Raw genomic sequence first — 26196 nt, 5'->3', positions numbered from 1 at the left:
ATGTGGTGCTAGGAGGAGTACATTGAGCAGGCGTGAATAGCAGCATGAACATTAATATAATTATTTATACATATCAGTAACCAACAAACAAATGTTAATATTTATTCACCAATGATATAAAGTTGCAGATTTGTGTCAATCAAAAATAATAAAACATGCTTCATGATACATGGAATCAATACACACCAGTATATACATTGTATCGCAAACACTGTAACGTAAAATATCGTTGTTTATCAATGTACAATTGCCCAAACTATTTTCAGACGCTATTTCATCAGGGGTGGAGAAGAGAGGTGGGGTGAGGTGTGGGGAGAGGAGTGGGGGAGGGAAGGGGGTGAGACTATTGGGGAGAGGGTTGATGATGGATAGGGGTGGAGAGAGGGTTGGGAGAGGGGTAGGGGTGGGGATATGGGTGGTTGTGGTTGTTTCATCAAAATTCCTGAGAGCGAGTTGATTTAAGAATTTAATAATGCTCCAGCCTAGGTAGTAAATCGCTCCTATGAACCTTGATAAAGCAACTCCCCAATCATCACATAGGCACTTACATGTATTAACTTCCCTGACAGAGCCACAGCTCACAGTAAATATCATCATTATCTTAATGTATAAAAAGGTAACGATTCTTACATAACAGTTCCAGTCTAGATTGTACAAATCAACAGTAGCGCCAAGAGTGACTGCTTCTCTGCTATTTAAAAGTCACTAAGGGGCATACAAGCACCTCTAGACGTATTAAATCTACAGTTAAGGGCCTTGCAGTACATGTATGTATTGTATATGGCAATATTTGAACTTAGTTTCATTTGCATATCTTTCTTTTTTTTTCTTTAGTTATTGGCAAGTTTTTTTTAATTTACAACTATGCAAACATTGATACATTGAGGCAATTACAATAAAATACATCTTTTTTTCGAAAAAAAAAACATTCAAACTCAAAACTGACAGAAATAAGTCCATAAAAGCAACACCAAAAGTATACATAAACATTTTCCAAATTCAAGTTACTCTTATGCTAATCTAGAATTGTTATCATTGAATATATATATGCCTTGCAATCATCTGTGTTTTTCTACTGATAAGCCCATAAAGAGGCATTACTTCACAATGATTTAAAGTGACACTCTTATTCAAAATCAATACATACACATGTACAACAAACATAAAGTTTGAGTGATAACCTTTAACTACTTACTAAAGAATGCATATATATGTAGAATATTAATTACTGATAGAACGTTTATAACCGTGTATTTAATAGCTGAAAACGCAAATTATAAAATGATTGGTGATTGCTAAAAGATTTACCAGGATCTTCTATCCTCTCACAAGATAGAAATACCACGTTTTCTGCACATTAATTTTAAATTAAACACTGTATCCTTCATAAGAACCATTGTTTTCGACATTTATCAATCTTTTTTGGCAAATTAATACAATTGTATTAAATATGGTAAATCTTATTTATGAGTAATAGTGCATCTTTAAGCAAGAGTTATGAGCCTTTATACATGTGTGTGTGTGTGTGCGTGTGTGTCGTATCTTGCAAACAGAACTAAGGTTTGTGTGAACACATTTCATTTTTTTTCTCAGTTATGGCCAAGGTTAAAGATCTGAAATGATGGTGTCATACCAAGGACACAAAGGCTATCAATATTCTTTCACTAGCTAAAAGTTATATCACAAGCAGTAACAGCACAGTTGAATGGCAAATCAGGCTCTCATATGTAATAAAGGCTACATAACAACCATGATTTAACATGTATAAGCAAAATTAAAGCTACACAACTATTTAAAATAACAAACAAATCATGAAAAAAGCCAAGTAAAATGATAACCATATAAGGTACCCTATATACAGTTATGTCATTATGGATCCTGGGTGAAGCCATGTTATTTTGTTATCATTTGAAAGGGCTTATGTGTAACGAAATAATATGTAACATACATATATTTATATATATTATACCCCCAAAACAGCCAATGTTATTAATAAATTGAAAAGCTTTTTTTTTTATTTCATATACCATAAGCAGAACAAAACAACCAATGTTTAAACATGATGTAAAAATCATGGCTTGGAAAAAAATTCTGTTAAAACATACACTTAAGCAAAGCAAAACAACTAATCACGTTTAAAAAACTAATCACGTTTAAACAACTTTCAAACAACTAATCACGTTTAAACAACTAATCACGTTTGAACAACTAATCACGTTTTATTGTGATGTGGAAAATAAAGCTAGAAAAAAAGTCATGTTCAAACATACTTAAGCAAGGCAAAAAAGACAGTTAATCATGTTTAATTGTGGTGTCGAAAAACATGGCTAGAATAAATGATGTTTAAACATACATTTAAGCAAAGCATAACAACTAATCATGTTTAAAAATAAGCTTATTTAAGCACAGAAGAACATCTCTGCATGTCTTATCACGTTCAAGTGTATCAATGTAGATTATTGAATATTGCAAGTAATCAAACTTACCATACATTTAAAACCCCTACCACAAGTTAACATTATCAAACATCATATACAGGTTCATTTCAACATATCACTACCATTCATTTGGTAGAAAACTTAAAGGGACTTGTACACAGACTTCATTTTTGCAACAATTTTTTCAAACTTTGTTCAAATATGAGTTATTTTGCTTACTCTTATGAATGGAACACGAACAGAAACGGGAAATATTCAATTGTACAGATTTTTGTAAATCGATGCCTAAAGCTATTCCATTTTCAAAAGTATTTTTTGTTAATGCTTTTTTGTTAAGTAGAGCATTTTCTGCTATATTTTTAAATAATGGTTCTTATTATAAATTTTGTTTTATCATTATTTTTATATTTCACACAAAATTACTTTAATTCAATGCCTGACACAATCAAGGTCAAGGTCAAGGTCAAGTCCCTTTAAACAATTAGTGTTCATATAAAATGTACAACATACAAAAAAATTATAATCAAAAATATATACAAAATACCACCAAAATATACCTTATGTTCTATAACAAACATGATTCGCATAGATATATAAACAATCACAGTCACTTTGATTATTTTTGGGTATAAATTAACATTGCTTTTTGGTGAGTAAATACCGGGTAATGGTGTCAAAAAATGTGATATCTTATGAAATTACCTAAACAAACAGAATATTTTTTTAATTTTAGCTTGATAGTGATGAAAGCTGACAAGATCACTCGTGAGTCCGTTTCCTTGACAGTAACCAGTACGGTTTCCTTTTTGAGAGGTCATGAGAAAGTACCCCTGGTGGGGATCAAAACCACAACCTCTTGGGTGAGAGGCGGACACCACTAGACCACTCTCGCCCTTTTCAACTTGAAAAGAAATAATTGGAATGTAAAGTTATCACGTTCTCCCCATTTTCATGTTTTTATTAAACCAAACACGATGCTTTCTCACTTAAAAGACAAATTGCACCAATAACAATCTTTTTTACAACGATTGTGAAACAAGTTATTACAACATTATATTAATCACTCTCGTTGGCACGATTATCTGCGAGAGTCTGGTTTGTGTTAAGGGGCAAACCTGAGTAGCCTAAGGAAATCCACTTGTCCGGCTTGGTGACCACTAACCAAACTCCCTGATATTGGTTCATCTTCTTTATCTAATGAAAGCAGTGTATACATTAGTCTTCACTGTACAAGGCACAATTAGCTCCATAATCAAAATTCCAGCAATATAGTTGTTATTGAGTGTATAAAGGTTGGCATGCAGACTATAATGGCTGCATTATGATTAGTAATTAAAGATAAGTGATGGAACAAGTGTGTGGATTATAAGTATCTTTCATGTGCTTCTGGTACGGGTAGAAAAATCTGACCCGAGGGCACGTGCGTAAGCCTGTAACGAGGCTGGCATATCTAAATTTATCAATTTGTGGAAAAATTACATAGAAAACAAACTTTTGTACAATTACATCAAAAAATGCGTGCGACATTGTTTACTGACGTCATAGAGCGCAGTAACTTTAAATAACTAAAAATAGCGTTTTTTACATTTATTTTCAATTTTAATTAAAAGTCTTGCTAACATATTTATTTGATTGCCCTTAATTGAAATGGCATAATATACTTTTCATAAATCTTACAATAAAAGAAATAAGAAGTGGCGCGTTGTTGCGCGTGACTCCAGCACATGACCAGAAACACACGTCCGGTATGCAAGAAATAGCCATGCTAACTAGTTTAAGCCCCCAGCAGACTGGTGTTGCAGTGGACTCACGGTTCACTGACCGTTCCAAGGCGGCAATCCAATCATTTATCGGTAAAGCAATTTTGATTAGAGTGTGGTTTGTTTTTGGTGTTTGTATTTGTGTATGTAGTGTTAGTACTGTATGTTTGTGTCTCTAGTTCATTGTTGATTGGGCCTTTTGCCTTGTGCCTCTAAAACAAGGTTTATTTTTAGCAAAATTACCGGTAGTTAGTCCTCATTGAAGTTCTTTTATTGCTATACTTATTTAAAATCAAACAATTGATTACATTGACAGATACAATAAATCTGAACAAAACAACAAATAGGGCTTCAAACACAAGTCAGAGGATGTAAAACTGCAGCTATCCATCAAGATGGCTAAATTGTCTTTTATAAAAACAATCTATATTTTCATGTTCAGTTCAGCTACATTGATGGGTCATATTAAATATGGTTAATTATGTATAAGTACAGAAATAAATGTCATATAGAAACACATAAGAAAAACAAAAGTGTTGGCATCAACATCATTAAATAGTAAAGCTTGTTGAAGAAAATCTTACAAATGCATTGAACATAATTATAGCTTTCAAGCTCGTTGAAAAAAATCAGACTTGTTCAAGGAAATCTTAAAAATACAGTAAACATAATTATAATTTTTAGGCTTGTTCAAGAAAATCTCACAAATACATTATAAACATTATTATTGTTTTCAGGCTCGTTGAAGAAAAACCCACAAATTAAATTAATCGTAATTATAATTTTTAGGCTTGTTCAAGAAAACTCACAAAATACAGTTAACATAATTATAGGTTTCAGGCTTGTTCAAGAAAATCTCACAAATACAGTTAACATAATTATAGGTTTCAGGCTTGTTCAAGAAAATCTCACAAATACAGTTAACATAATTATAGGTTTCAGGCTTGTTCAAGAAAATCTCACAAATACAGTTAACATAATTATAGGTTTCAGGCTTGTTCAAGAAAATCTCACAAATACAGTTAACATAATTATAGATTTCAAGCTTGTTTAAGAAATTTTCACAAAATACAGTTTAACATAATTATAGTTTTCAAGCTTGTTCAAGAAATTCTCACAAATACAGTTAACATAATTATAGATTTCAAGCTTGTTTAAGAAATTCTCACAAAATACATTAAACATAATTATAGTTTTCAAGCTCGTTCAAGGAAATCTCACAAAATACATTTAAACAAAATTATAGTTTTCAAGCTCGTTAAAGAAAATCTAACATTGAACATAATTATAGTTTTCAGGCTTGTTCAAGAAAAACTCACAAATACATCATAAACATAATTATAGTTTTCAGGCTTGTTCAAGAAAATCTCACAAAATACATTGAACATATTTATAGGTTTCTGTCTTGTTGAAGAATTTCTCACAAATACATTGAACATAATTATAGTTTTCAGGCTCGTTGAAGATATTCTCACAAAATACATTGATCATAATTATAGTTTTAAAGCCTTGTTCAAGGAAATCTCACAAATACTTTGATCATAGTCGTAGCTTTAAGACTTGTTCAGGAAAAACTCACAAAAACATTGAACATAATTATAGTTTTAAGGCATTTTGTTCTATTATCAAAATGATAAAAAAATCAAGTAAAGAAAATATGACTGACTTCTTAACCAAATATAAATGTAATTAGTGGGAATTTTGAAAAATACTGCCATCCTAGTGGAAGACATATAATTTTGAACACTAATAGATTTTAATATTCACAATGATGATAAAGAATAAATGTAAAGCAAAATATTACATCATCATTTATTGCAAATAGTGATGAAAATTATAATCTATGCAAGAGATTCAATCTAATTTACAAAGCTACCGGTATATTTGTATAAGTCTATACAATCTCCAAACAAAATTGCAAGCATGTAATTGTATGTACACACCATGCTAACCTGTATTACCAGTACATGTAATAAAAAAACAATTTCAAAAATATACCATTTCAACCAATCACATTCCTCAATCATACTCTGGTTTGACGAGAGGCTTGAAAAGACCTGAGTAGGCATCTGGATCACCCTGATCAGCAGTAAATCCACCATTATTGTTATTCTGGTTTTTAAAGCTTGTCTCAACATAAGAGGCACTGGAGCCACCCTGATTATCAGAGCTGTACATAGCACCATTCTGAGTATTGTCATCAGCATTACCACCAGAACCACTTCCCCATAATCCCTTGCGAATGTCAGAAAGATCATCTTTACCATGCACTGGAAGCTCCTGATTATTCTCATACGCAGATCCGTTAGGCTCTTCAAACTCCATGTTAACATTGTCTGCTCCCCTTCCATCATTAAAACCTTCATATGGTGACAAACTTTTACTCTTTCCCTTCCCACCTCTATTATCATCATTCTCATCTCCGAAACTTCCAAAATCATCATCAACATCATTATCACTCTTGACAATCCCATCCCTCCTACGTCGCTTAACAGAAAACCCTGAAGGTTTCTTATTGGAGAAACCTGGAGAATATGCACAATATTGTTTCCTGTGTCTCGCCATGTTACTTGTGCGACACACCTTACTGCATAACTCACATTTGATCAGTTTTTCATACCTTCCTTCCCCTCGCGACACAAGCAACCCATCAATTTGTGGAGTTTGGCTTTTACCCTTAGAAGACCCTGCATTGCTGCTACTAAGTGGCTGGGTACCTAAGGGGGTTTCGGTCTGATCATTCTGAGCTCCATAAATACCACTATTTGGAGTCCCTTGTCTTGAGCGAGGGTTCGAACCACTTTGATCATTTAAAATTCCAAGCTGGTCACTCTTTGGAGTTTTGAGAGGCGTGGGACTAACATTTCTTCCTAAAGCAGGCGTTCCATAAGGGGTATTAAACCCAGCAGTAGAGTTGTATGCAGAAAAGCCACCTGATGCATCAAACAAACTCTTTCGGTTTCTTGGTGTGCTACATTCTAGCTTAATCTCGCTTGTGGATGGGCCAAGATACCCACCTTTCTGCTGTGTGGCATACACACTTTTGATGCCCAAACCTTCGTCAATGATACTATGAGATGATGACTCAAATATTTCCTTGATGACTCCAATCTGTAATCCACCTGAAAATTTAACAAAAAAATAATGACTGTGTCAACAAAATGATTAAATAAAAGCACACATTGATAGTTAACTGCACCAAGCAGTAAATAGGTCTTCTAGAAAATAAGGATTGTTTTACATGAAAAAAATTAAAATAGCCTTGGAAGTATAAATATATATAGGCGTCAAAAACTATGATGACATATTTCCCATTTACACCATTTTTTATAAAACAGTCCAACCTGTATGAGCAAACACCTTCAAAAAGGCTGTTAAAGATTGGTGGCCATGGGGCCATTTAAGTGAGTTGGCTGGTTAAGAAAAGATGATCACTTAACACAGGGGGCCACTTAAATGAGGTGGCCAGTTAAACAGATGGTGACTTAAAACAGGGGGCCACTTAAGTGAGGTGGACAGTTAAACAGATGGTGACTTAACACAGGAGGCTACTTAAGTGAGGTGGCCAGTTAAACAAATGGCCACTTAACACTGGGGGCCACTTAAGTGAGGTGGCCAGTTAAACAGATGGTGACTTAACACAGGAGGCTACTTAAGTGAGGTGGCCAGTTAAACAGATGGCCACTTAACACAGAGGGCCACTTAGGTGAGGTGGCCAGTTAAAACAGATGGGTCACTTAACACAGGGTGTCACTTAAGTGAGGTGGCTGGTTCAGACAGATGGTCACTTAACACAGGGGGCTGCTTAGGTGAGGTGACCAGTTATGACAGATTGTCACTTAACACAGGGTGCCACTTAAGTGAGGTGGCTGGTTCAGACAGATGGTCACTTAACACAGGGGGCTGCTTAGGTGAGGTGCCCAGTTATGACAGATTGTCACTTAACACAGGGTGCCACTTAAGTGAGGTGGCTGGTTCAGACAGATGGTGACTTAACACAGGGGACCACTTAAGTGAGGTGGCCAGTTAAGACAGATTGTCACTTAACACAGGGGGACACTTAAGTGAGGTGGCCAGTTAAGACAGATGGTCACTTAACACAGGGGGCTGCTTAGGTGAGGTGACCAGTTATGACAGATTGTCACTTAACACAGGGGGGCGCTTAAGTGAGGTGGCTAGTTATAAAAGATGGTTAATTAAGACAGGGGGGAGGCACTAAAGTGGGGCAGCCACTTAAGATAAATGGTCACTTAAGACAGGGCATGTCCATAACATAGGATTATAACGAGGGTTCAAAGGTAAAAGGTGCCATTTTCCAATTTCAACATTGGGAGCAAAACGAAAAAAAACGAAAATATTGAAATCCCTTCGTTTTCCGTTTAGTCTATGGTCTTATTTTGCCTAGTCTAACTAGAAATACTATTGCTTATTTTATCATGTTGTGAACATCAGAAGACAATGTATACTGTATAACACATTATTTTGATAGTTTATTAATGTTTTAAGTATGCAATATTGTGCACATGAATGTTTTCAGTAATTTATTTTGTTTGATTTAACTATGTTTTAAAAAAAAGATTAGCATTGGTTTCTAGTTTCTTACTTGTAAATAGATAATGGTATCCAATATGTGTGCAACACTATGTGTTGTGTATATGTATCGATTTTAGATGTTGTATAAGCAATGTATAGTTTTAGTTTTTTTGTGTACTATAGTCTCTTATAACTCATATACTGAGTGGCAATACATGTTTTAAGTTATATTTATTATGTGAGGTACATATGTTGTATTGATGAGACTTTAATTAACTATCAAAATAATAATAAATAAAACACATTATTTTTGGCATTTTTGTAAAGAGACAAATGCCATTAGATATAAATGTGTAGGGGTCAAAGGTGTTAAATGTAGTTGGCACTGATCAAATTCATTTCTGCAAGAAGTAAAAGGTGCCAAGTGCAGATAGCACCTTTTGTTGCTATAATATTTCATCGAATTTGAGTATTTCTAAAAGCAAAAGGGGCCAATTGCAGTTAAACCGTGTAAACAATTCAGGAAAACCAGGTAAATTACTGAAATGCTGATCAAAAATACTATTATACATGTATCTTTAGATAAAATAACAACCAATATATTCATGCAGTCCCTTTATTTAGACCATTAATGCATTTTGTAACACAGTAAGAAATGAGTTATACTTTAACAGTAAAGTCTTTTACATTTTTCTTTGTAGTGTCTGTAAAACTTGAAGTTCTACATTGTACACAGATTTACTTAAATATTGAAAAATTGATGACTCAATATCAGATAGTAAGCAAAACTGGATATGTATGTGTATTGGTAATCAAAACATTACCTATGTCTCATATCTTTTGTTAGACAATGAAATAGTGTATATCATACAGTAATAATGATGTACACAATTAAACAGATATGCTGTTTCCCAATAAACAATTTCCATCAGATAGAATGTGCTTTTTCTCCAGCATTTCACAATGTTCACATCTCCTATTTTGTCCGTTTCATATCTACTGCTCATAATCTCTTAATATGTTTTCCACGTTGTTTCCATCCCTTGTACCTGGTTTACTTTCATCGACAAGAAATTCTGCAGAAATCAATAAAAAAACTTTTAATACATTGCCCGGTAATCTAATCCATATCTGTGTTAATTTGAAGCTTTAAACCCCTGTTGGCGTTTCGTCTTGTACATTGATTTGTTACACCTTCAATCAAATTTGCATAATGAAATAAAAACCCGTTCGAAGGCACTATTATATTATTGGTCAGTTTTGGTACTCATTTCAGAATCGATGGACGTTTTTCTTCCATGACCGTTCATATTATGATATGTTTATAGCATAAAACACTTTACGATTATTTCAATATGTTTATTGCATGAAACATATTTAATTAAAGAGCATTGCTGTTATGATGAGTTATGACATAGGTATCAACTTATTCTTCAGTACTGACTGACCAGTGAGACCACTCGTTCTCTACTATCTACACAAGTTAAAGACATTTTATTTGTTTTGAAAATTGTTTAGAGACGTGCACTTAAAGAACATATAGTTTTAAGAAAACAAAAAATCTATTATTTTGAGACCAATAAGTATATAATAACTAATCATGAAAGAATGATAAAACAATTCTTATCAAATAATTAAAGATCAGGAGCATGCCAATTTACACATTTATAAGTACTGGTATAACTTTATATAAATTATTATTGCCTTAGAATATTAGAGGAAAATGATAACAAAATGATTGAGATAATCAACGATCAATGCAAGTAAAGAACAATTTTAACCCTGTATTACAACTTCATTTTTTTTAATGTAATTAGTAGCCTTTTTCTGCATTTGTATTATATAATAAACGATACCTTAAATCTAATAAATTTTAAATATTATTGCGGTATTAATAAGTATGATTATAAAATATGAGTCCACCACAACATTCGTTCAAGTAATATAGAAAAGTTAAATAAAATAGACATTTGAATATTAACTAAGTTAATACCATAACACAAAAATATTTTTTCACCTTAGTAGTCAAAAAGGTCAAATCAAGCATCCCAACATTCATAAACATGAAGACAATTGTAATGATAATTATCATTCATTTTCTAGAAGTTAACCCCAACTTGACCGGTAAGGTAAACAATCAGCCAGAAAAGTTCCTGGGAAAAGGAGATAACTGATTGAAGCACCTCTGTTGTTGAATAAATACAGCCTAACTTTATTGGTAAAAGGTTACAAGTAAAGTTAGCATCTTTTGCCACTGTAAATAGTTTACATTTGGTTGGGATGAATGTACCAACTGCACTTGAAACCTTTTACCTGAACAAATTTTCCCTGAAAGAAGTTAGCTGAATATAATTCTATCAATTTTGCCCATATAAGGAATGAACTTGAACTAGAAAATTTACCCACATATAAAAGGTAACTTGTATGCTTGAAAAAACACAAAATGTCATATTTGACCAAAATTGATGTTGGCCCCTTTTACCTTTGAACCCTCGATAATATGTTCATGTTTGTTAACTAGTGAAGCTATTTCACCACCACCACCACCACCACCACCACCACCACCATCATCGTCATCAACAACATCATCATTGTCATGTTCAGCAGTGTCATTTACAGTGTATCAGGTATATAAAGGACTAAGAGTTTATTCTGTGATAAATTTTATTAAATTCTAAACAAGACAAGTCATGTTCTTTATTTCACAAAATATATCATGTAATGAAATACATACATTTATATACATCAGGATCTGTATCAATATCGATCATTTGGTTGGGCTCAATTCAAAGCGCTCATTATTTTCAACGGGCTTACCAATTTCATCCGGTCTACCATTTTCAACAGGCTCGACACTTTCACCTGGCTTGACACTTTCACTGGGCTCGAAATTTTCACTGACCTCACCACTTTCATCCGGTACACCACTTTCACCGGGCTCGACACTTTTTCTGGGCTTGACATTTTCACTGGGCTTGACATATTCACTGACCTCACCACTTTCACCGGGCTCGACACTTTCACCAGACTCGACACTTTCTCTGGGCTTGACATTTTCACTGGGCTTGACATATTCACTGACCTCACCACTTTCACCGGGCTCGACACTTTCACCAGACTCGACACTTTCTCTGGGCTTGACATTTTCACTGGGCTTGACATATTCACTGACCTCACCACTTTCATCCGGTCCACCACTTTCATCAGGCTCAACATTTTCACTGACCACACCACTTTCACTGGGCTCCACACTTTCACTGGGCTCACCACTTTCACCGGGCTCCACACTTTCACTGGGCTCGACACGTTTTTTTTTTTTTAAGACAATGTTATGGCGAGTCTGGAAATAATGCAGCCACCCGTTGCTGGCCTTAAATTTTGTGAGACCTAAATAAGTAGCAAACTTCTTGGCCTTGTTCTGAATTATGGGTCCGGTAACAGGCGCATTACCAGTACAAGCGTCCAAATACCATGAATGCACAAGTTCATTTAGTTCTGCATTTCCAGTGTGGCCTCGTCTTCTCATTGCACTTTGGTTACCCTTTTCCTCGTATTCCTTTAGAATCTCACGCTTACGCTTAAGCAAGGCAGTTATCTGGGTCTTCCCACATTTAAATTCCTTGGCAAGGCTTCTCCTAGTTCGACCTTTCTCTAGCAGCTTAATGCAGTCCACTCGCTCTTTAAGAGTTAAACGGTTGCGATTTCCCCGTAGCTTACTGTCGCTCAAGACTGAAATATAATGGTAACAAATTTTACTGTTTAGGTTATCCACACATCATTTGAAAAAAATCACTGCATACTATAGATTGTATGACGATAATTTCAGACTGATTTTGATACTAACAAGAGCCGTCATAAGACAGCGCGCTCAACTACGCCGCTTTGACTTAGAAGTGAATACAATAACGATGTAATATTACCAAGTTTGGTCTCTTTATGACAAACCTAACTAAAATTATTTGATACATTATGAAGGTGACTTTGGTGCTGCCCTCCCACCAGCCCACCCAAACAATGATGCAAGTCATTCAAATAACTTGATTTCCCATTATTGAAATGTGGTTAAGAATTATATTACAAATATGCCTTTCAAAAGAAATCAAAAAAAAATAAAGGGCCATAGTTTGTATATAGGGTTGAAATGGAGTTACGTTGCTTGTTGTAAGATGGTCGTAAATAATTTTGAATTTTATTAAGTGCATTGAATGAACAGTATAGAAGTTTTTTTTATTAAAATCCCAATTTGCCCTTAACTTTTACTTGCCTAAAACTTTAAGTTAATCAGGGACCATAACTTATATTAAGGATATGGAGTTATGTTACCTCATTGGGTGATCGTCCTGAACAATTGTGTGAAGAATTAAGTCAATTGAATGAAGGGTATAGAAGTTATTAATAAATATCCCAACCTGCCCTAAAACTTTAACCTAAGTTCCATAGTCAATCAGGGCCCATAATTTGTATAAAATAAAGAGTTATCTAACCTCATTATGTGATGGCCCTGAACAACTGTGTGAAGTATAAAGTCAATTGAATGAATGATATTGGAGTTTTTAGTGAAAATCTCAACATGCCCTAAAACTTTAACCTGCCCTAAAACTTTAACCTAAGTCGATCAGGGGTCATAACTTGTATTAAGGATAAAATGGAGTTATGTTAACTCATTGTGTGATGGTCCTGAACAACTGTGTGAAGTATTAAGTCAATTGAACAAAGGGTATAGAAGTTATAAATAAATATCCCAACCTTCCCTAAAACTTTAACCTAAGTTCCATAGACAATCAGGGGCCATAATCTGTGTAAAGAAAAATACGGAGTTATCTAACCTCATCATGTGATGGCCCTGAACAACTGTGTGAAGTATTAAGTTAATTGAATGTAGGGTATTGGACTTATAAGTGAAAATCCCAACTTGCCCTAAAACTTAAACCAGACGCCGACACTGACGTCGACACCGACACTGGGGCGAGTAGTATAGCCCACCTATTCTTCGAATAGTCGAGCTAATAACAAGAGAGCAGTTGAGCAAATACTCATAAGGGGCATAACTCAATAATTATTAAAGTGAGAGTTAAGGGTTTTGAATTAGATGTGTGTTTTGTCTCTGTCCATCAAGGGGTAAAGCGAAAAGGTAAATCTATCTTCTTCCTTATTGAATGTCACTAAGAACCTTTTCGCATTCACCCCTTGACATGTATACTAGGTTTATATCATTCCTAAACACTGAGACAGTAATACATTTCTGTATCCTTCTTCCTTTCTTTGAATTTTTGTTGAAAATTCATAACAATGATTTCATCTTATGATGGAGCAAATGATATTTTATCCTTATAGGTTATGTTTCATAGGTAAAATAATTACGGTCTATGAAAATGATTTGCCAATCTTTATATTCAATTATGGCCAATACTTATTTCTAATCAAGATAATTTTATAATGTTCAGTCTTTGAGCCATCATCAGTGGGGAAAGAATCGCATTGCAAGCTTATTTTGACTTGAAATGATTAGCAAGTGTGCCAACTGTCACAAAATCTGCCCGTCTTATTTTAAAGATAAAAAGTTTGGTGATAATTGGACGTTAACAAAATTTAGAGAGCGGACACTGTAAATACAGTTTTTGCCAATTTGAGGGTTAAAACACTGGAGTGACTGTAACAAGGTGGGCGTTTATTAAACCTTGACAAAAATATTCTGCCTATAAACATAATTGACTGAATTTGGTGATGATTCGACTTACTTAGCTTCAAAAGTTAATTAAAAAACAAGACAGAGTGATACGATATTTCATCATTTATTAAGCATGGTCAAGATCTAGTATATCATTATGCACTCTATTCATATGTTCATAAATTCATAATATTTCAGATGAAAGCAAATCTGCATGAACTAGATTTTGACCTTTCAAGCATCCAAAATAAGGATGAAAATGTCAAAAGATGCAGTCAATGAAACCCCTGTTGCATACCCGTACTCAATGTGTTTCATACACATGGTTCGTACTCAAACCATTTCATCCATATGATTAGAATTCAAAGAATTTTTGCTATTTTTTTTAAATATTGTATATAAGACACTATAAATACTAACCTGGAGAGTGTCAGAGCCCTTTTACACCATTCGTCACGCGAAATTCTTTGGCAAAAACTGCTATAAAGGCCGAAATGAGCAAATAGAATTCAGAAAAAAAAAAAACAAAGAAAAAGACAAGTTTGCAATGGGACTCTTAACCATGAAGCAACACTTCAGTTCACTGGGAAATATAGATTATATTCATATATTATCATTACTCTATCATATATTGAACAAACCTTCACTGCTTTGAGTGTCGACACTGAAGGGTGACTCTGAAAACAGATATAGAAACAACATAAGTCTTCGTTTAGAAATTGTGTCCCTGTGCTGTTCAAAACAGTTGTTTATCAATTTAATTTCTCTGATAAATCTATCAACAACCTGTCAGAAAGCATATAATAAAATGAAACTATTTGTGAAATAGGAGATACAGTACGTTTTAATAATACATGTACTTTCTATTGTATGACAATTTCAGTTTTTATAGGCTGCTGCAGTGGAATATATGCTGTTGGAAGTGCCTATCCTTGTTTTAGTAAATGTCACCATGACCTTGATCTTTGACCTTCTGACCTAAAAATCAATACAGGTCATCTGCTGACCACGACCATTTCACTCAAAATATTTTTTTATCAGAAATGAAGTGTTGTCCTGTAATTTCTTACCACTTTTAAGGAAATGATGACGGGCTCTTCGAAAGGCGAAAAATAGCATTTTGGCAAAAAAGGGAAAATACTATTTAAACATGATTCATATAATTTTCAACTTGCTGTCATACCCTTCATTTAAGAAACTTAAGACATATCCATAAATGTCACTAAAGTGCTACATTTGCTAAATGATAAGAGGTAAGTGCTACTCAAAAAGTAAACTAATAAAAAATAATGTGTTTTTTTGTTCAGTTTTTATTCAAGAGGAATTTTTTTACCTAGGTGGGGGGGAATTTTTTTTTGTTCATAGAGGAATGGGGCCAAATTAAGGCCTCCAAAAAGGTCCTTAAAAACACTTTTAAACATGACACATTCACAGAGGATGACAACACACAAAGTGGTCCCTATGTTTCTGCCATGCTTTAAATATAGTTGCTGACCAGACTAGACAAATAGAATACTCCTTATAACAACAGTATACAGTGATTTCTTTGGAATAATTTTTACCCCTTGTGTCTTGCAAATGGGAAAAAAAAGTTGACATTGAGAAAAATACAAAATCAGGCCAAAATAGCTAATATAATGGTAAATATACATGTTTTAACTTTTTTATGCATACATTATACATTAACATAATCTGCATTAACCAAATAGGGAATTTTTTATGGGGGAAAATGGACATTTATTTTTTCGCAAGGGGAAACAGCCTTTAAAAGGCAGTAAATTGCATAAAAAATCACTGGTATATTAATCACTCTTCGTTGTACAATGTTCAGTCTAAAACTCGGACTCAAGTCGTCAGTAAATATGACATCTGAGAGAAATGTTTTTTACTCACTGGCACATATGATGGAAAACACTCACATAAACATTCAAGAATCCAAGTCTACATACATATATTATGGTCAAACTACACCCCATTAAATACTGAACCCTCACCCTTGGGGTAGAAAGCCGTCCCTCCAGGGGGCCTCCGTGTGGGTACAGCCTTCTTGCGTTTGTTCACCACGCTGTTCAATCCTGTGTCTGACTTAGGGCTAGCAGATCTAGCATGTTGACTTCTGGGACTGTTAACACTGGCTGGGGTGCCCGACTCTGGTGCTAAAGTGTAGTCTGAAACAGGATATGTGTAAAATATGATAGGGTTTCGAACTGGTAGTCTTGGGACTTGTTGATTAGGTGTTGAACCCTGGGGCTTGGAACACTTGCTGGGATGCCTACCTCTAAATCTAAAATGAAGTCTGAAAAAGGATATGTGGAATTATTAATTTGTTGTTCACCTGTGTCAGACTTGGTGCTCGTAGGACGGGCTTGTTGAACCCTCGAACTGGTCACACTGGCTGGAGTGCCCACCTCTGGTGCTATAGTGTAGTCTGAAACAGGATATGTGTAAAATATGATAGGGTTTCTAACTGGTAGTCTTGGGACTTGTTGATTAGGTGTTGAACCCTGGGGCTTGGAACACTTGCTGGGATGCCTACCTCTAAATAAAAAATGAAGTCTGAAACAGAATGTGGAATTATTAATTTGTTGTTCACCTGTGTCAGACTTGGTGCTCGTAGGACAGGCTAGTTGAACCCTCGAACTGGTTACACTGGCTGGGCTGTTTACCTCTGGTGCTGTAGTGTAGTCTGAAACAGAATATGTGGAAATTATGATATGGTTTCCGACCGGTGTTAATTTTTTGACTTGTTGCTGGAGGATTTTAAACCCTGGGGCTTGGGACACTTGCTTGGGCTGTCTGTCTCTGACATTAAAGTGTGTTCTGAAACAGAATATATGGAATTATGACTTTATCTGCCTTTCATGTCAGACTTGGTGCTCGTAGGTCGGGCATGTTGAACACTCAGGCTGGTTACACTAGCTGGGGTTATGAGGAAACGATGATATAATTTCCAACTGCTGAACATTACTCTTGGGACTCGTTGAGCCCTTCATCTTGGGAACAAATTGAGTAAAATATCAATAATGCTGTACATATCTCTTGAAACAACATAAAATGAGTCGTGAGATTCTCATTAGATAGTTTCAAGAAGGATAGAAGGATTAAACTAGGCTTTTAAGTCTCTTGTAACAGAATTAAGCTAAGCTCAGTATTTTTGTTTTTCTATATTTTGCGTTATATTTTCTTTTTATGATTTTTCAGACTATAAATAGGAATTATCTTTAATTACAAAATTATAATTGATAATTACAAAAAGAACATTTTTTCATTGTATTTTACCTTATTGAAAGAAGCTACTTAAGCCTGTCAACCTTAAGAAGTTTTGTTAAATTGGGGCCAGAGGTTCTTATCTAAATCTAATCTCTGCCGTATGCATTGCATCATTGCTCTGGTGTACAAGAATGCCACTACGGCAATAAAGGGTAAAAGGGCTCTGAATTAAAAAACTTCCAACCAAGACCAATAATAAATACCACACATATCAATGACCTATTGCAAATGCATTAAAATCAGTTTAAAGAATTTCAGGATCATCTTCAGAAACTTAGGTACCATAATGATTCAGTCCCATTCTATCAGACAAGTTTGCTTCTTCTGGAAATAGAGCAGTGATGATTGTGGTCAAGAGTCTGATACACGTTGTTATACTGCGGACTTTCCATTAAAACAGACCCATTATGTAACATCATACATTTTCCTGAATTTTACTCTATATATAGTATGCACTTATTTGGTTTTAGTTATTGCCTGCATACTTTCCAACATAATTAGATTTTAACATGTTTTCTAAGTCCATTTTAAGCTGATTAAGAAAGATCTTATTATTCAGATTTTGGAGCTATCTACTACTCATATCCAGACAATTAACACTCCTTTGTAGTAAATTACTGTTCTAATCCAGTTAAAAACAATTCATACCCACTAAATTCCCATTCAAATATCTAGTAAATTTCCATTCAAATATCAAGTAAATTCTCATTCAAATATCTAGTAAATTCCCATTCAAATATCTAGCAAATTCCCATTCAAATATCTAGTAAATTCCCAACTAAATTTCCACTCAAATATCTAGTAAATAACCATTTGTATCCAGTGAGTTCCCATTTAAATATCTAGTAAATTAACATTCAAATACCTAGTAAATTCCCATTCAAATATCTAGTAAATTCCCACGTAAATTCCCATTAAAATGTCTAGTAAATTACCATTTGTATCCAGTGAATTCCCATTCAAATATCTAGTAAATTAACATTCAAATATCTAATAAATTAACATTCAAATATCTAGTAAATTACCATTCAAATATCAAGTAAATTCCCATTAAAGTATCTAGTAAATTACCATTTGTATCCAGTAAATTATCGTCCACACAACCATCCAGTCGTTCAACCTTTACAATCACGCTGTTCCCTGCTTCTACCGCATTGACATTATCATCTCCTTCAACTTCATTGGTACCTTAAAGTAGACACAAACTTTTAACACAAATATTCTAAAAATAACTGTGTTTAAAATAAGGGATTTAGCTAAAGAGATAAGGAAGGGTGCAGCACCCTATGTATTTTTGGTAGCCCCCTTCTGCTCTCATGTTGACCAGCATTTGCACCCTCCTACCTTCATAGAATTAAATGCTTACGATAATCAAATTGATGTCTTGATTTGATTAAAACTGAAAATATGATTTAAAATTCGTACAAACTCGCCATATATTACAGTTGAAACCCAATACTTCTCCAATTAAGCACACTTATTTACATTTCTGTGAAATTTATAATAATCAAATTCTTTATAGCCGTAAACAATGTGCCCTTTTTCTCCCTTTATAGCACCTTGTCCTGTTTCATGTTATTTTAAGATTAAATACTTCCCAATGATGTCACCTGTTTATAATTAGTAAATATATGCTGAAATGTCTTTGTTTATGTTAAAAACAAGGCTTTCAAGTGGGAAACTAGTCTTTCATGACAACTGGTTTTAATAAAGTGAGTTGTGACGCACTAGGCAGGATGAGGATTAAGGGTGTTTACCCAATTTTCCCACTATTTTCCCTCTGTGTATTACCTATAGTCAAATTTGGTATAAACATTCTTACCAGAAATCATGGGATCATACTCCTGGTCTTCAGCAATGTTTGCACCATCAACGTCTTCCCTCTCTATTGGACCATCGATCAACTTGTTCACATTTGGCTCAATAATGGAACCGCTCTGTGTCTCAAAAGTAAACTCAGCATTCTTCGCACTCTGAGATCGTATCGTAAATGGAGCACAATCCTTCGAGTTTAGAGACTTTTGGGACCTGTATGATTTTCGGTGTGTTCTTCTTTCGTATGGGGATTTCCTGCTGCCAGAGTTGAAGCCAGAAAACCCCAGTCTCATTCGCCAGTTGCTGGAGTCTCTTTTACTGCTTGGTGACGTTACGATTGGAAGTTTTTTAGTTGAACCATCTAAAATGGGTAATAAATCAATGAATACACAGCTCAGTGGGAAGAAGCTGCTGTTGATTTCTGAGCAGTAAATTATGATACACAGAAATGTTTAAATGCAATCTTAGGCTTTTTAATTGCTTCAAACCAAGGAGTTTTGCCCCGTTATCCTCACTAAGGCGTCGCCCTGGACCGGTCAAGGGGCCTTACTTGTCCCTTTACATTTCCGCTTTCAGTCATTATCACCCCTGATACAAACAACAACTTTACTCAATTACTTATCATTTCTGAAACACTAAAAATGAGTTATATGGAATGTTTATTATTTATGATATCATATATGGCCTCCGGCACAATCATTTACACAAAGCATATACCACTATAACAGGTACATTTGTGTATATCAGGTCCGACCTTTTCAAAAGTATGTACAAAAATACATACACATTATGCAATAATATAATATTGTACTTTGTTATATATATGTTTGAGTACATTTCTTATGTAATGGTAATTCATTTACTGTAGAATATGAGTCAGATATGTAATCATTTCGCAAATTAAATGCATGGTATAAAAAATAAAGATGTGTCTTTTATAATCAATCACATAAAATTATGTGAAACACAACTTAAGAAAGATATAATAAGATTATTAGTACTGCGTTTGGATCCGGGAGGTTGTATTCAAATCGAGTGGATTTTTGCAGATTCACGAGGCGCAAGCCGAGTGAAATCAAAATCTGCAAAAATCCACTCAAGTCGAATACGATATTCTGGATCAAAACGCAGAACTAATAACCCTTTTATTATATACATTACTGGTTAGATCACTTAAAAGCCACATGTTTTCATAATAAATGTCATTTAATGACGCACTTTTTTGTTTTATGACGTCATTTTAACATCCCGCAATGATACTTGTTATGACGTGACGTCACAAGAGTAAAATACGGCCGTATGGATTTATGATGGGTATATAATAAAAAACAATACTTGATCAGATACACAAGTGGCATATATCAATAAGTTTTCGGCTACAGTTCTAGAAATATGGAAATGTCTATTGTCATCAATAACACATTAGTTGACTTTCATGTGTCAGTGAATGTTTTGACAAGATTCCCAGTGAAGGCTAGAGGTTTTTACTTTTTGCACAGCTCTGATGCAGTCAACCACTGCCAGGAAGCAGTAGAAAACACCAGTGTAATGACAAACCAATGTTTTATTTAAAATACAGATAAGCTAACAAGAATGCCCAGGGCTTTTTCGGTCCATTTTGGGAAAAAGAACCTAGACTAATTGGGAAAAATGGAGCCTTTTTTGTCAAATTTGGGATACCTGCAAAAATTGAGATTTTCATGTAACAATTGGCGATATCATGAATAAAAATTATATACCAAATATTCACTTAAAGTCTTTGGGAAACATTTCTCTGTGAAACTAGTGTATTTAACGATGAATGTCACTGAAAAGTCCTGATGAATGAAGAAATGCGTTCCAATTCCAATTTGAATATTAGTTTTTGAGTTATGGCCAACAACAACCCCGATGATAACGACACCTAGGCTTTGAATATACTTCCAAGATTTTTTTAAACAGATAAGCTCAAAATAAACCTACCTCTGGCAACGTGGTTGAGAAATTTCAGTCGTACATCCTCGTTGCGCTCCAGAAAGTTTGAGCCACGCTTTGATGAGAGGTGACTGAACGAGCCATCTTCAATACATGAGGTAAGGAGAAGTGATTCCTCTCCGCCATGAGTCGACAACTGCTGTACCTGGATGGATAAAGAAACAAGAGTACAACAAATGACCCTATATGCTAGCCTGTTATTGATAATCTAATTTATGAGCAATCTTTAATGCATAATGGATGCACAAATGTGTAAAGCAGATGGCTTCCAATGCTATTCCATTATAGATAATCTATTAATAACAAGACGATGAGTAGTAGCCATTCCTCCCAACGTGTGAAGACAATGGTTTCAGAATACTTAACCAATTATCATTCAACATATGAAATCTGTGAAATCACTTCATTTTTTTCTCCTTTTTTTAACTAAGAAATGCACAGAATAATAAAGGGCAAATCAATTAAAAAAATATATTACCAAGAGTTGAATCTGGTCTTTGAGAACAGCCCTGAGGATGACCTTGAACCCGGGTGTGTCCTTGTGTAAACTGATACCAGCGGACATGATGTCTGAAAGTGGGAAACAGGAATGTCAATGAAATCATTAACCACATTTCATGATTGATCATACCCTAGAATAAGGTTTAAGTTTAAGATTTCTGGAAGGGTGCTGCTCCTTTTTGCCCTCATGGCGACCAGCATGGGCACCCTTCAGCCCTCATGGCGACCAGCATGTGCACCCTTTTGCCCTCATGGCGACCAGCATGTGCACCCTTGAGCCCTCATGGAGACCAGCATGTGCACCCTTCAGCCCTCATGGAGACCGGCATGTGCACCCTTCAGCCCTCATGGAAACCAGCATGTGCACCCTTCAGCCCTCATGGAGACCAGCATGTGCACCCTTCAGCCCTCATGGAGACCGGCATGTGCACCCTTCAGCCCTCATGGAAACCAGCATGTGCACCCTTCAGCCCTCATGGAGACCAGCATGTGCACCCCTCAGCCCTCATGGAAACCAGCATGTGCACCCTTCAGCCCTCATTTGCGACCAGCATGTGCACCCTTCAGCACTCATGGAGACCAGCATATGCACCCTTTAGCCCTCATGGAGACCAGCATGGGCACCCTTTTGCCCTCATTTGCAACCAGCATGGGCACCCTTTTGCCCTCATGGAGACCAGCATATGCACCCTTTAGCCCTCATGGAGACCAGCATGGGCACCCTTTTGCCCTCATTTGCAACCAGCATGGGCACCCTTTTGCCCTCATGGAAACCAGCATGGGCACCCTTTAGCCCTCATGGAGACCAGCAAGGGCACCCTTTTGCCCTCATGGAAACCAGCATGGGCACCCTTTTGCCCTCATGGAAACCAGCATGGGCACCTTTTTGCCCTCATGGAGACCAGCATGGGCACCCTTTAGCCCTCATGTAGACCAGCATGTGCACCCTTTAGCGCTAATGGAGACCAGCATGGGCACCCTTTAGCCCTCATTTGCGACCAGCATGGGCACCCTTTAGCCTTCATGGAGACCAGCATGGGCACCCTTTAGCCTTCATGGAGACCAGCAAGGGCACCCTTTAGCCTTCATGGAAACCAGCATGGGCACCCTTTAGCATTCATGGAAACCAGCAAGGGCACCCTTTAGCCCTCATGGAGACCAGCATGGGCACCCTTAAGTCCTCATGGAGACCAGCATGGGCACCCATTAGCCCTCATAGAGACCGGCATGGGCACCCTTAAGTCCTCATGGAGACCAGCAAGAGCACCCATTAGCCCTCATAGAGACCGGCATGGGCACCCTTAAGTCCTCATGGAGACCAGCATGGGCACCCTTAAGTCCTCATGGAAACCAGCATGGGCACCCTTAAGTCCTCATGGAGACCAGCATGGGCACCCTTAAGTCCTCATGGAGACCAGCATGGGCACCCTTAAGTCCTCATGGAGACCAGCATGGGCACCCTTAAGTCCTCATGGAGACCAGCATGGGCACCCTTTAGCCTTCATGGCAACCAGCATGGGCACCCTTAAATAGCCCTCATGGCAACCAGCATGGGCACCCTTAAGCCCTCATGGCGGCCAGCATGGGCACCCGTTAGCCCTCGTTTAGTTTTGTTATGGATGAGAATGGCCAATTGTTCAGAACTTTATTAAAGTAAACAATGTGATCAACAAGGTCATTGTTAAATTTTAAACATGAAATATGTGAAGAAGATTAAAAATAATGATTACAAAACACATTAATGTTAGAAAGATATGACCAATGGTCTGCTTCTATATTTTTTCATCAAAGTGGTTTTTCTTGGACCAGGACTTTCTGTTACTAGGCCTTTTTGACTAGACACCAAAGTACTTGATTTTGGAAGTTCCCCATTTAATCATAGAAATGTAAGTATGAGTTTTTATATAATTTTCGTATGGCTTTACTTATGATTTATCTTTATTAAAGTAGCTCCTCATGAAAATTCAACTTGTCAATTTTTCGGCTTCGAGCTCATTTACACACTCTCGGCTGATCAGTTAACTAAATCATCGCGAACACCAGCACAGCGAAACTCCGTGAAACACGATAAGAATCTCCTTCTGTTTTTAAATCTGTTTGATTTATTTGAGTACTTTTCTCTCATGCTGTTTTTTCAATATTTTTATAATAAGTGTTCTGATTGTTGTAAAACTGTGAACTGCAGCCTTGCAGGTGCCCTTCATGTATATATCATAATGTTTTGACAGTATGAAATGAAGAAAAACACATCAAACTCTTAATACTTTGTTGGATATTTTATTTTTTGTGTACGGAACTAATATAAAATAACATTATCTGGTAATATTTCTTGTTTTAATGATATTATATAGACACAATATGCTTAAACCCGGAATCCCGATCGGAATAACTACCCACTTTTGGTACAAAACAATTTGTATGTGAAGGATTTGCCATATATCAAATATCATAAAAAGATCCGTCAACGTACTTGTAACTATTTTGACTATTTCAATAGTATGACACAGGCATAGATTAAACAGTTTAATCCATAGATCTTTATATCCATTCATCCATAAATAGATTTAAGGCATATGTAAGCTTAATCTAACTGACTTTTAAAAGGGTGGCTACAACTTAGTACTTACAGCTCTGAGCTCAACAGAAAAATAAAATGATAGGGAAGTTATTTCCACACATTAAGTTGAAAATTATAACAATAGCTTTTCTTGGCAGTTCTCGAAAAAATAATGAAAATTAGAACATGTTGACTCAATGTTATATTGAATTGATAAAGCTGGTACAGAAACTTTTTTGAAACTTTCATACTTTGAAGAAGTTTTGAAAGTCTACGGTTAAGTGTTTTACCTTTAGACTAACTTTACCTCCTTGTTTACAGAAACTGTTTTCTGTATTTTAAGGATTATATCAAATTAGGTACAATGTCTAATACCATAAACTAATTGAACTGAATAACACAATATATGACGTTTTTTTGTACGAAATAACTTCCTGGAAAATAAACAATAATCAAGGGAGGCAACTTTGTTTACATTTTAACCCAAAGTAAATATGGTGAAAGGAGAAAATATTCCTACGAAGTGCTCTCCCATGTCATTAGTACTGTAACGTTTCTTTCCTAGTTAGCCCAGCCACGCTACCTTAAATCAAACCACATATATTCACCTTTTCTCTGACTGCATTGTCCCCAAAATAAGTATGTAATCAGTAAAATTTTAACTTGATTAACAATGATTACTGAAAAAAATCAAAGAATTGGAAATAATTATTATGGTTCAAGAATCAATTTAATTATCCAAATCCACGTGCAGATGGTTCTAACGGGAGCAACTAAACACCCATGATATATCTTCAGCAGGACCATTAAAAATGTTCATAAACCAATCTCACAATATATCACCTAAACCCACAGTCCTTATTGAGTGTTTGTGTAACGTGCGACGTCAAACAAACACCAACAGATCCCTTCAGAGAAAAGCATGCTCGACCCAGAAGGGGTCCGCTGGTCTTTATATACAGTAAATTCTCAATCCACACAGAACCCAGGCTTTGCTAATTTGCATATTTCCAACCAAGTTAACATACGTACTATGAACATACTTCCGTCTATAACGGAATGTTATACTATGGACGCACATCCGCCGCCTACAGCGGACCGTTACACTTGCATAACGGGAATCAAACCATTGGCACCGCTCCGTCTGTATCGTAATGGTCAAGGCTTACCAAGAGGCCAAATAGAAACCACAAGGGTGTCCGAACCTGAAAACTAGAAGCTGAAGCGCAGTGCTCCACTTTAAATCTCCTAGTCTCCAATAGTTAAGAATCCGTTATAAAAAGTACAAAAATAAATTTTAAAGTGTCCTTATATATTTACGTGATAATTCTTAGGGCATACTTTGAAAATATACCTGTACATAAAAACGTAAAAAAACAACACACACGAGCAAAATGAAAAGCGTCGCAGCTTTCGCTGAACTTTCAGGTACGTTGTGTTATTATTTTAGTGATTCCTTCATTGACTCTTAAATGTATTGAAAATCAACAAGTCATTACCACTTTAATTGCTGTCACGTTGAGTTATTTTCATTATTCTATTTCTACACAAAATGCGAATAATTTCATTACATTTAAAGTCTCTTAAAATTCGTGGTAAGGAAAAGTGCCAAGTTAAGAAATACGTACGCTGTAAAACTCGTAAGAATTTTGGTAATAATGCTTCTGTTGATCCCGATGA

At 35.6% G+C, this 26196-nt stretch overlaps 1 protein-coding gene across 3 annotated transcripts; it reads right to left on the bottom strand.

Annotated features, from left to right (window-relative positions):
- Nucleotides 1-89: 89 nt before the first annotated feature.
- Nucleotides 90-24967, bottom strand: LOC128240856 (uncharacterized). Of its 3 annotated transcripts, none has more exons than XM_052957804.1 (9): nucleotides 24807-24967; nucleotides 21937-22028; nucleotides 21447-21603; nucleotides 19492-19845; nucleotides 18741-18857; nucleotides 16735-16827; nucleotides 16394-16567; nucleotides 15041-15076; nucleotides 90-7320 (listed from the first exon to the last, which is right to left on the bottom strand). In XM_052957804.1, the coding sequence occupies exons 2-9, from the start codon at nucleotides 22021-22023 to the stop codon at nucleotides 6218-6220; spliced, it is 2121 nt and encodes a 706-aa protein (XP_052813764.1). In that variant the 5' UTR covers nucleotides 22024-22028; nucleotides 24807-24967; the 3' UTR covers nucleotides 90-6217. The 3 variants fall into 3 exon arrangements, with proteins under 3 accessions (XP_052813764.1, XP_052813765.1, XP_052813766.1); XM_052957806.1 differs by lacking the exon at nucleotides 90-7320 and adding an exon at nucleotides 11374-12460; XM_052957805.1 differs by lacking the exon at nucleotides 16735-16827.
- Nucleotides 24968-26196: the final 1229 nt, after the last annotated feature.

This window comes from Mya arenaria, chromosome 7 (assembly GCF_026914265.1).
Source record: "Mya arenaria isolate MELC-2E11 chromosome 7, ASM2691426v1".
In the NCBI taxonomy this organism is placed as follows: domain Eukaryota; kingdom Metazoa; phylum Mollusca; class Bivalvia; order Myida; family Myidae; genus Mya; species Mya arenaria.
Note: the sequence above shows the minus strand (reverse complement) of the source record. Positions and strands in the feature narration are given on the sequence as shown.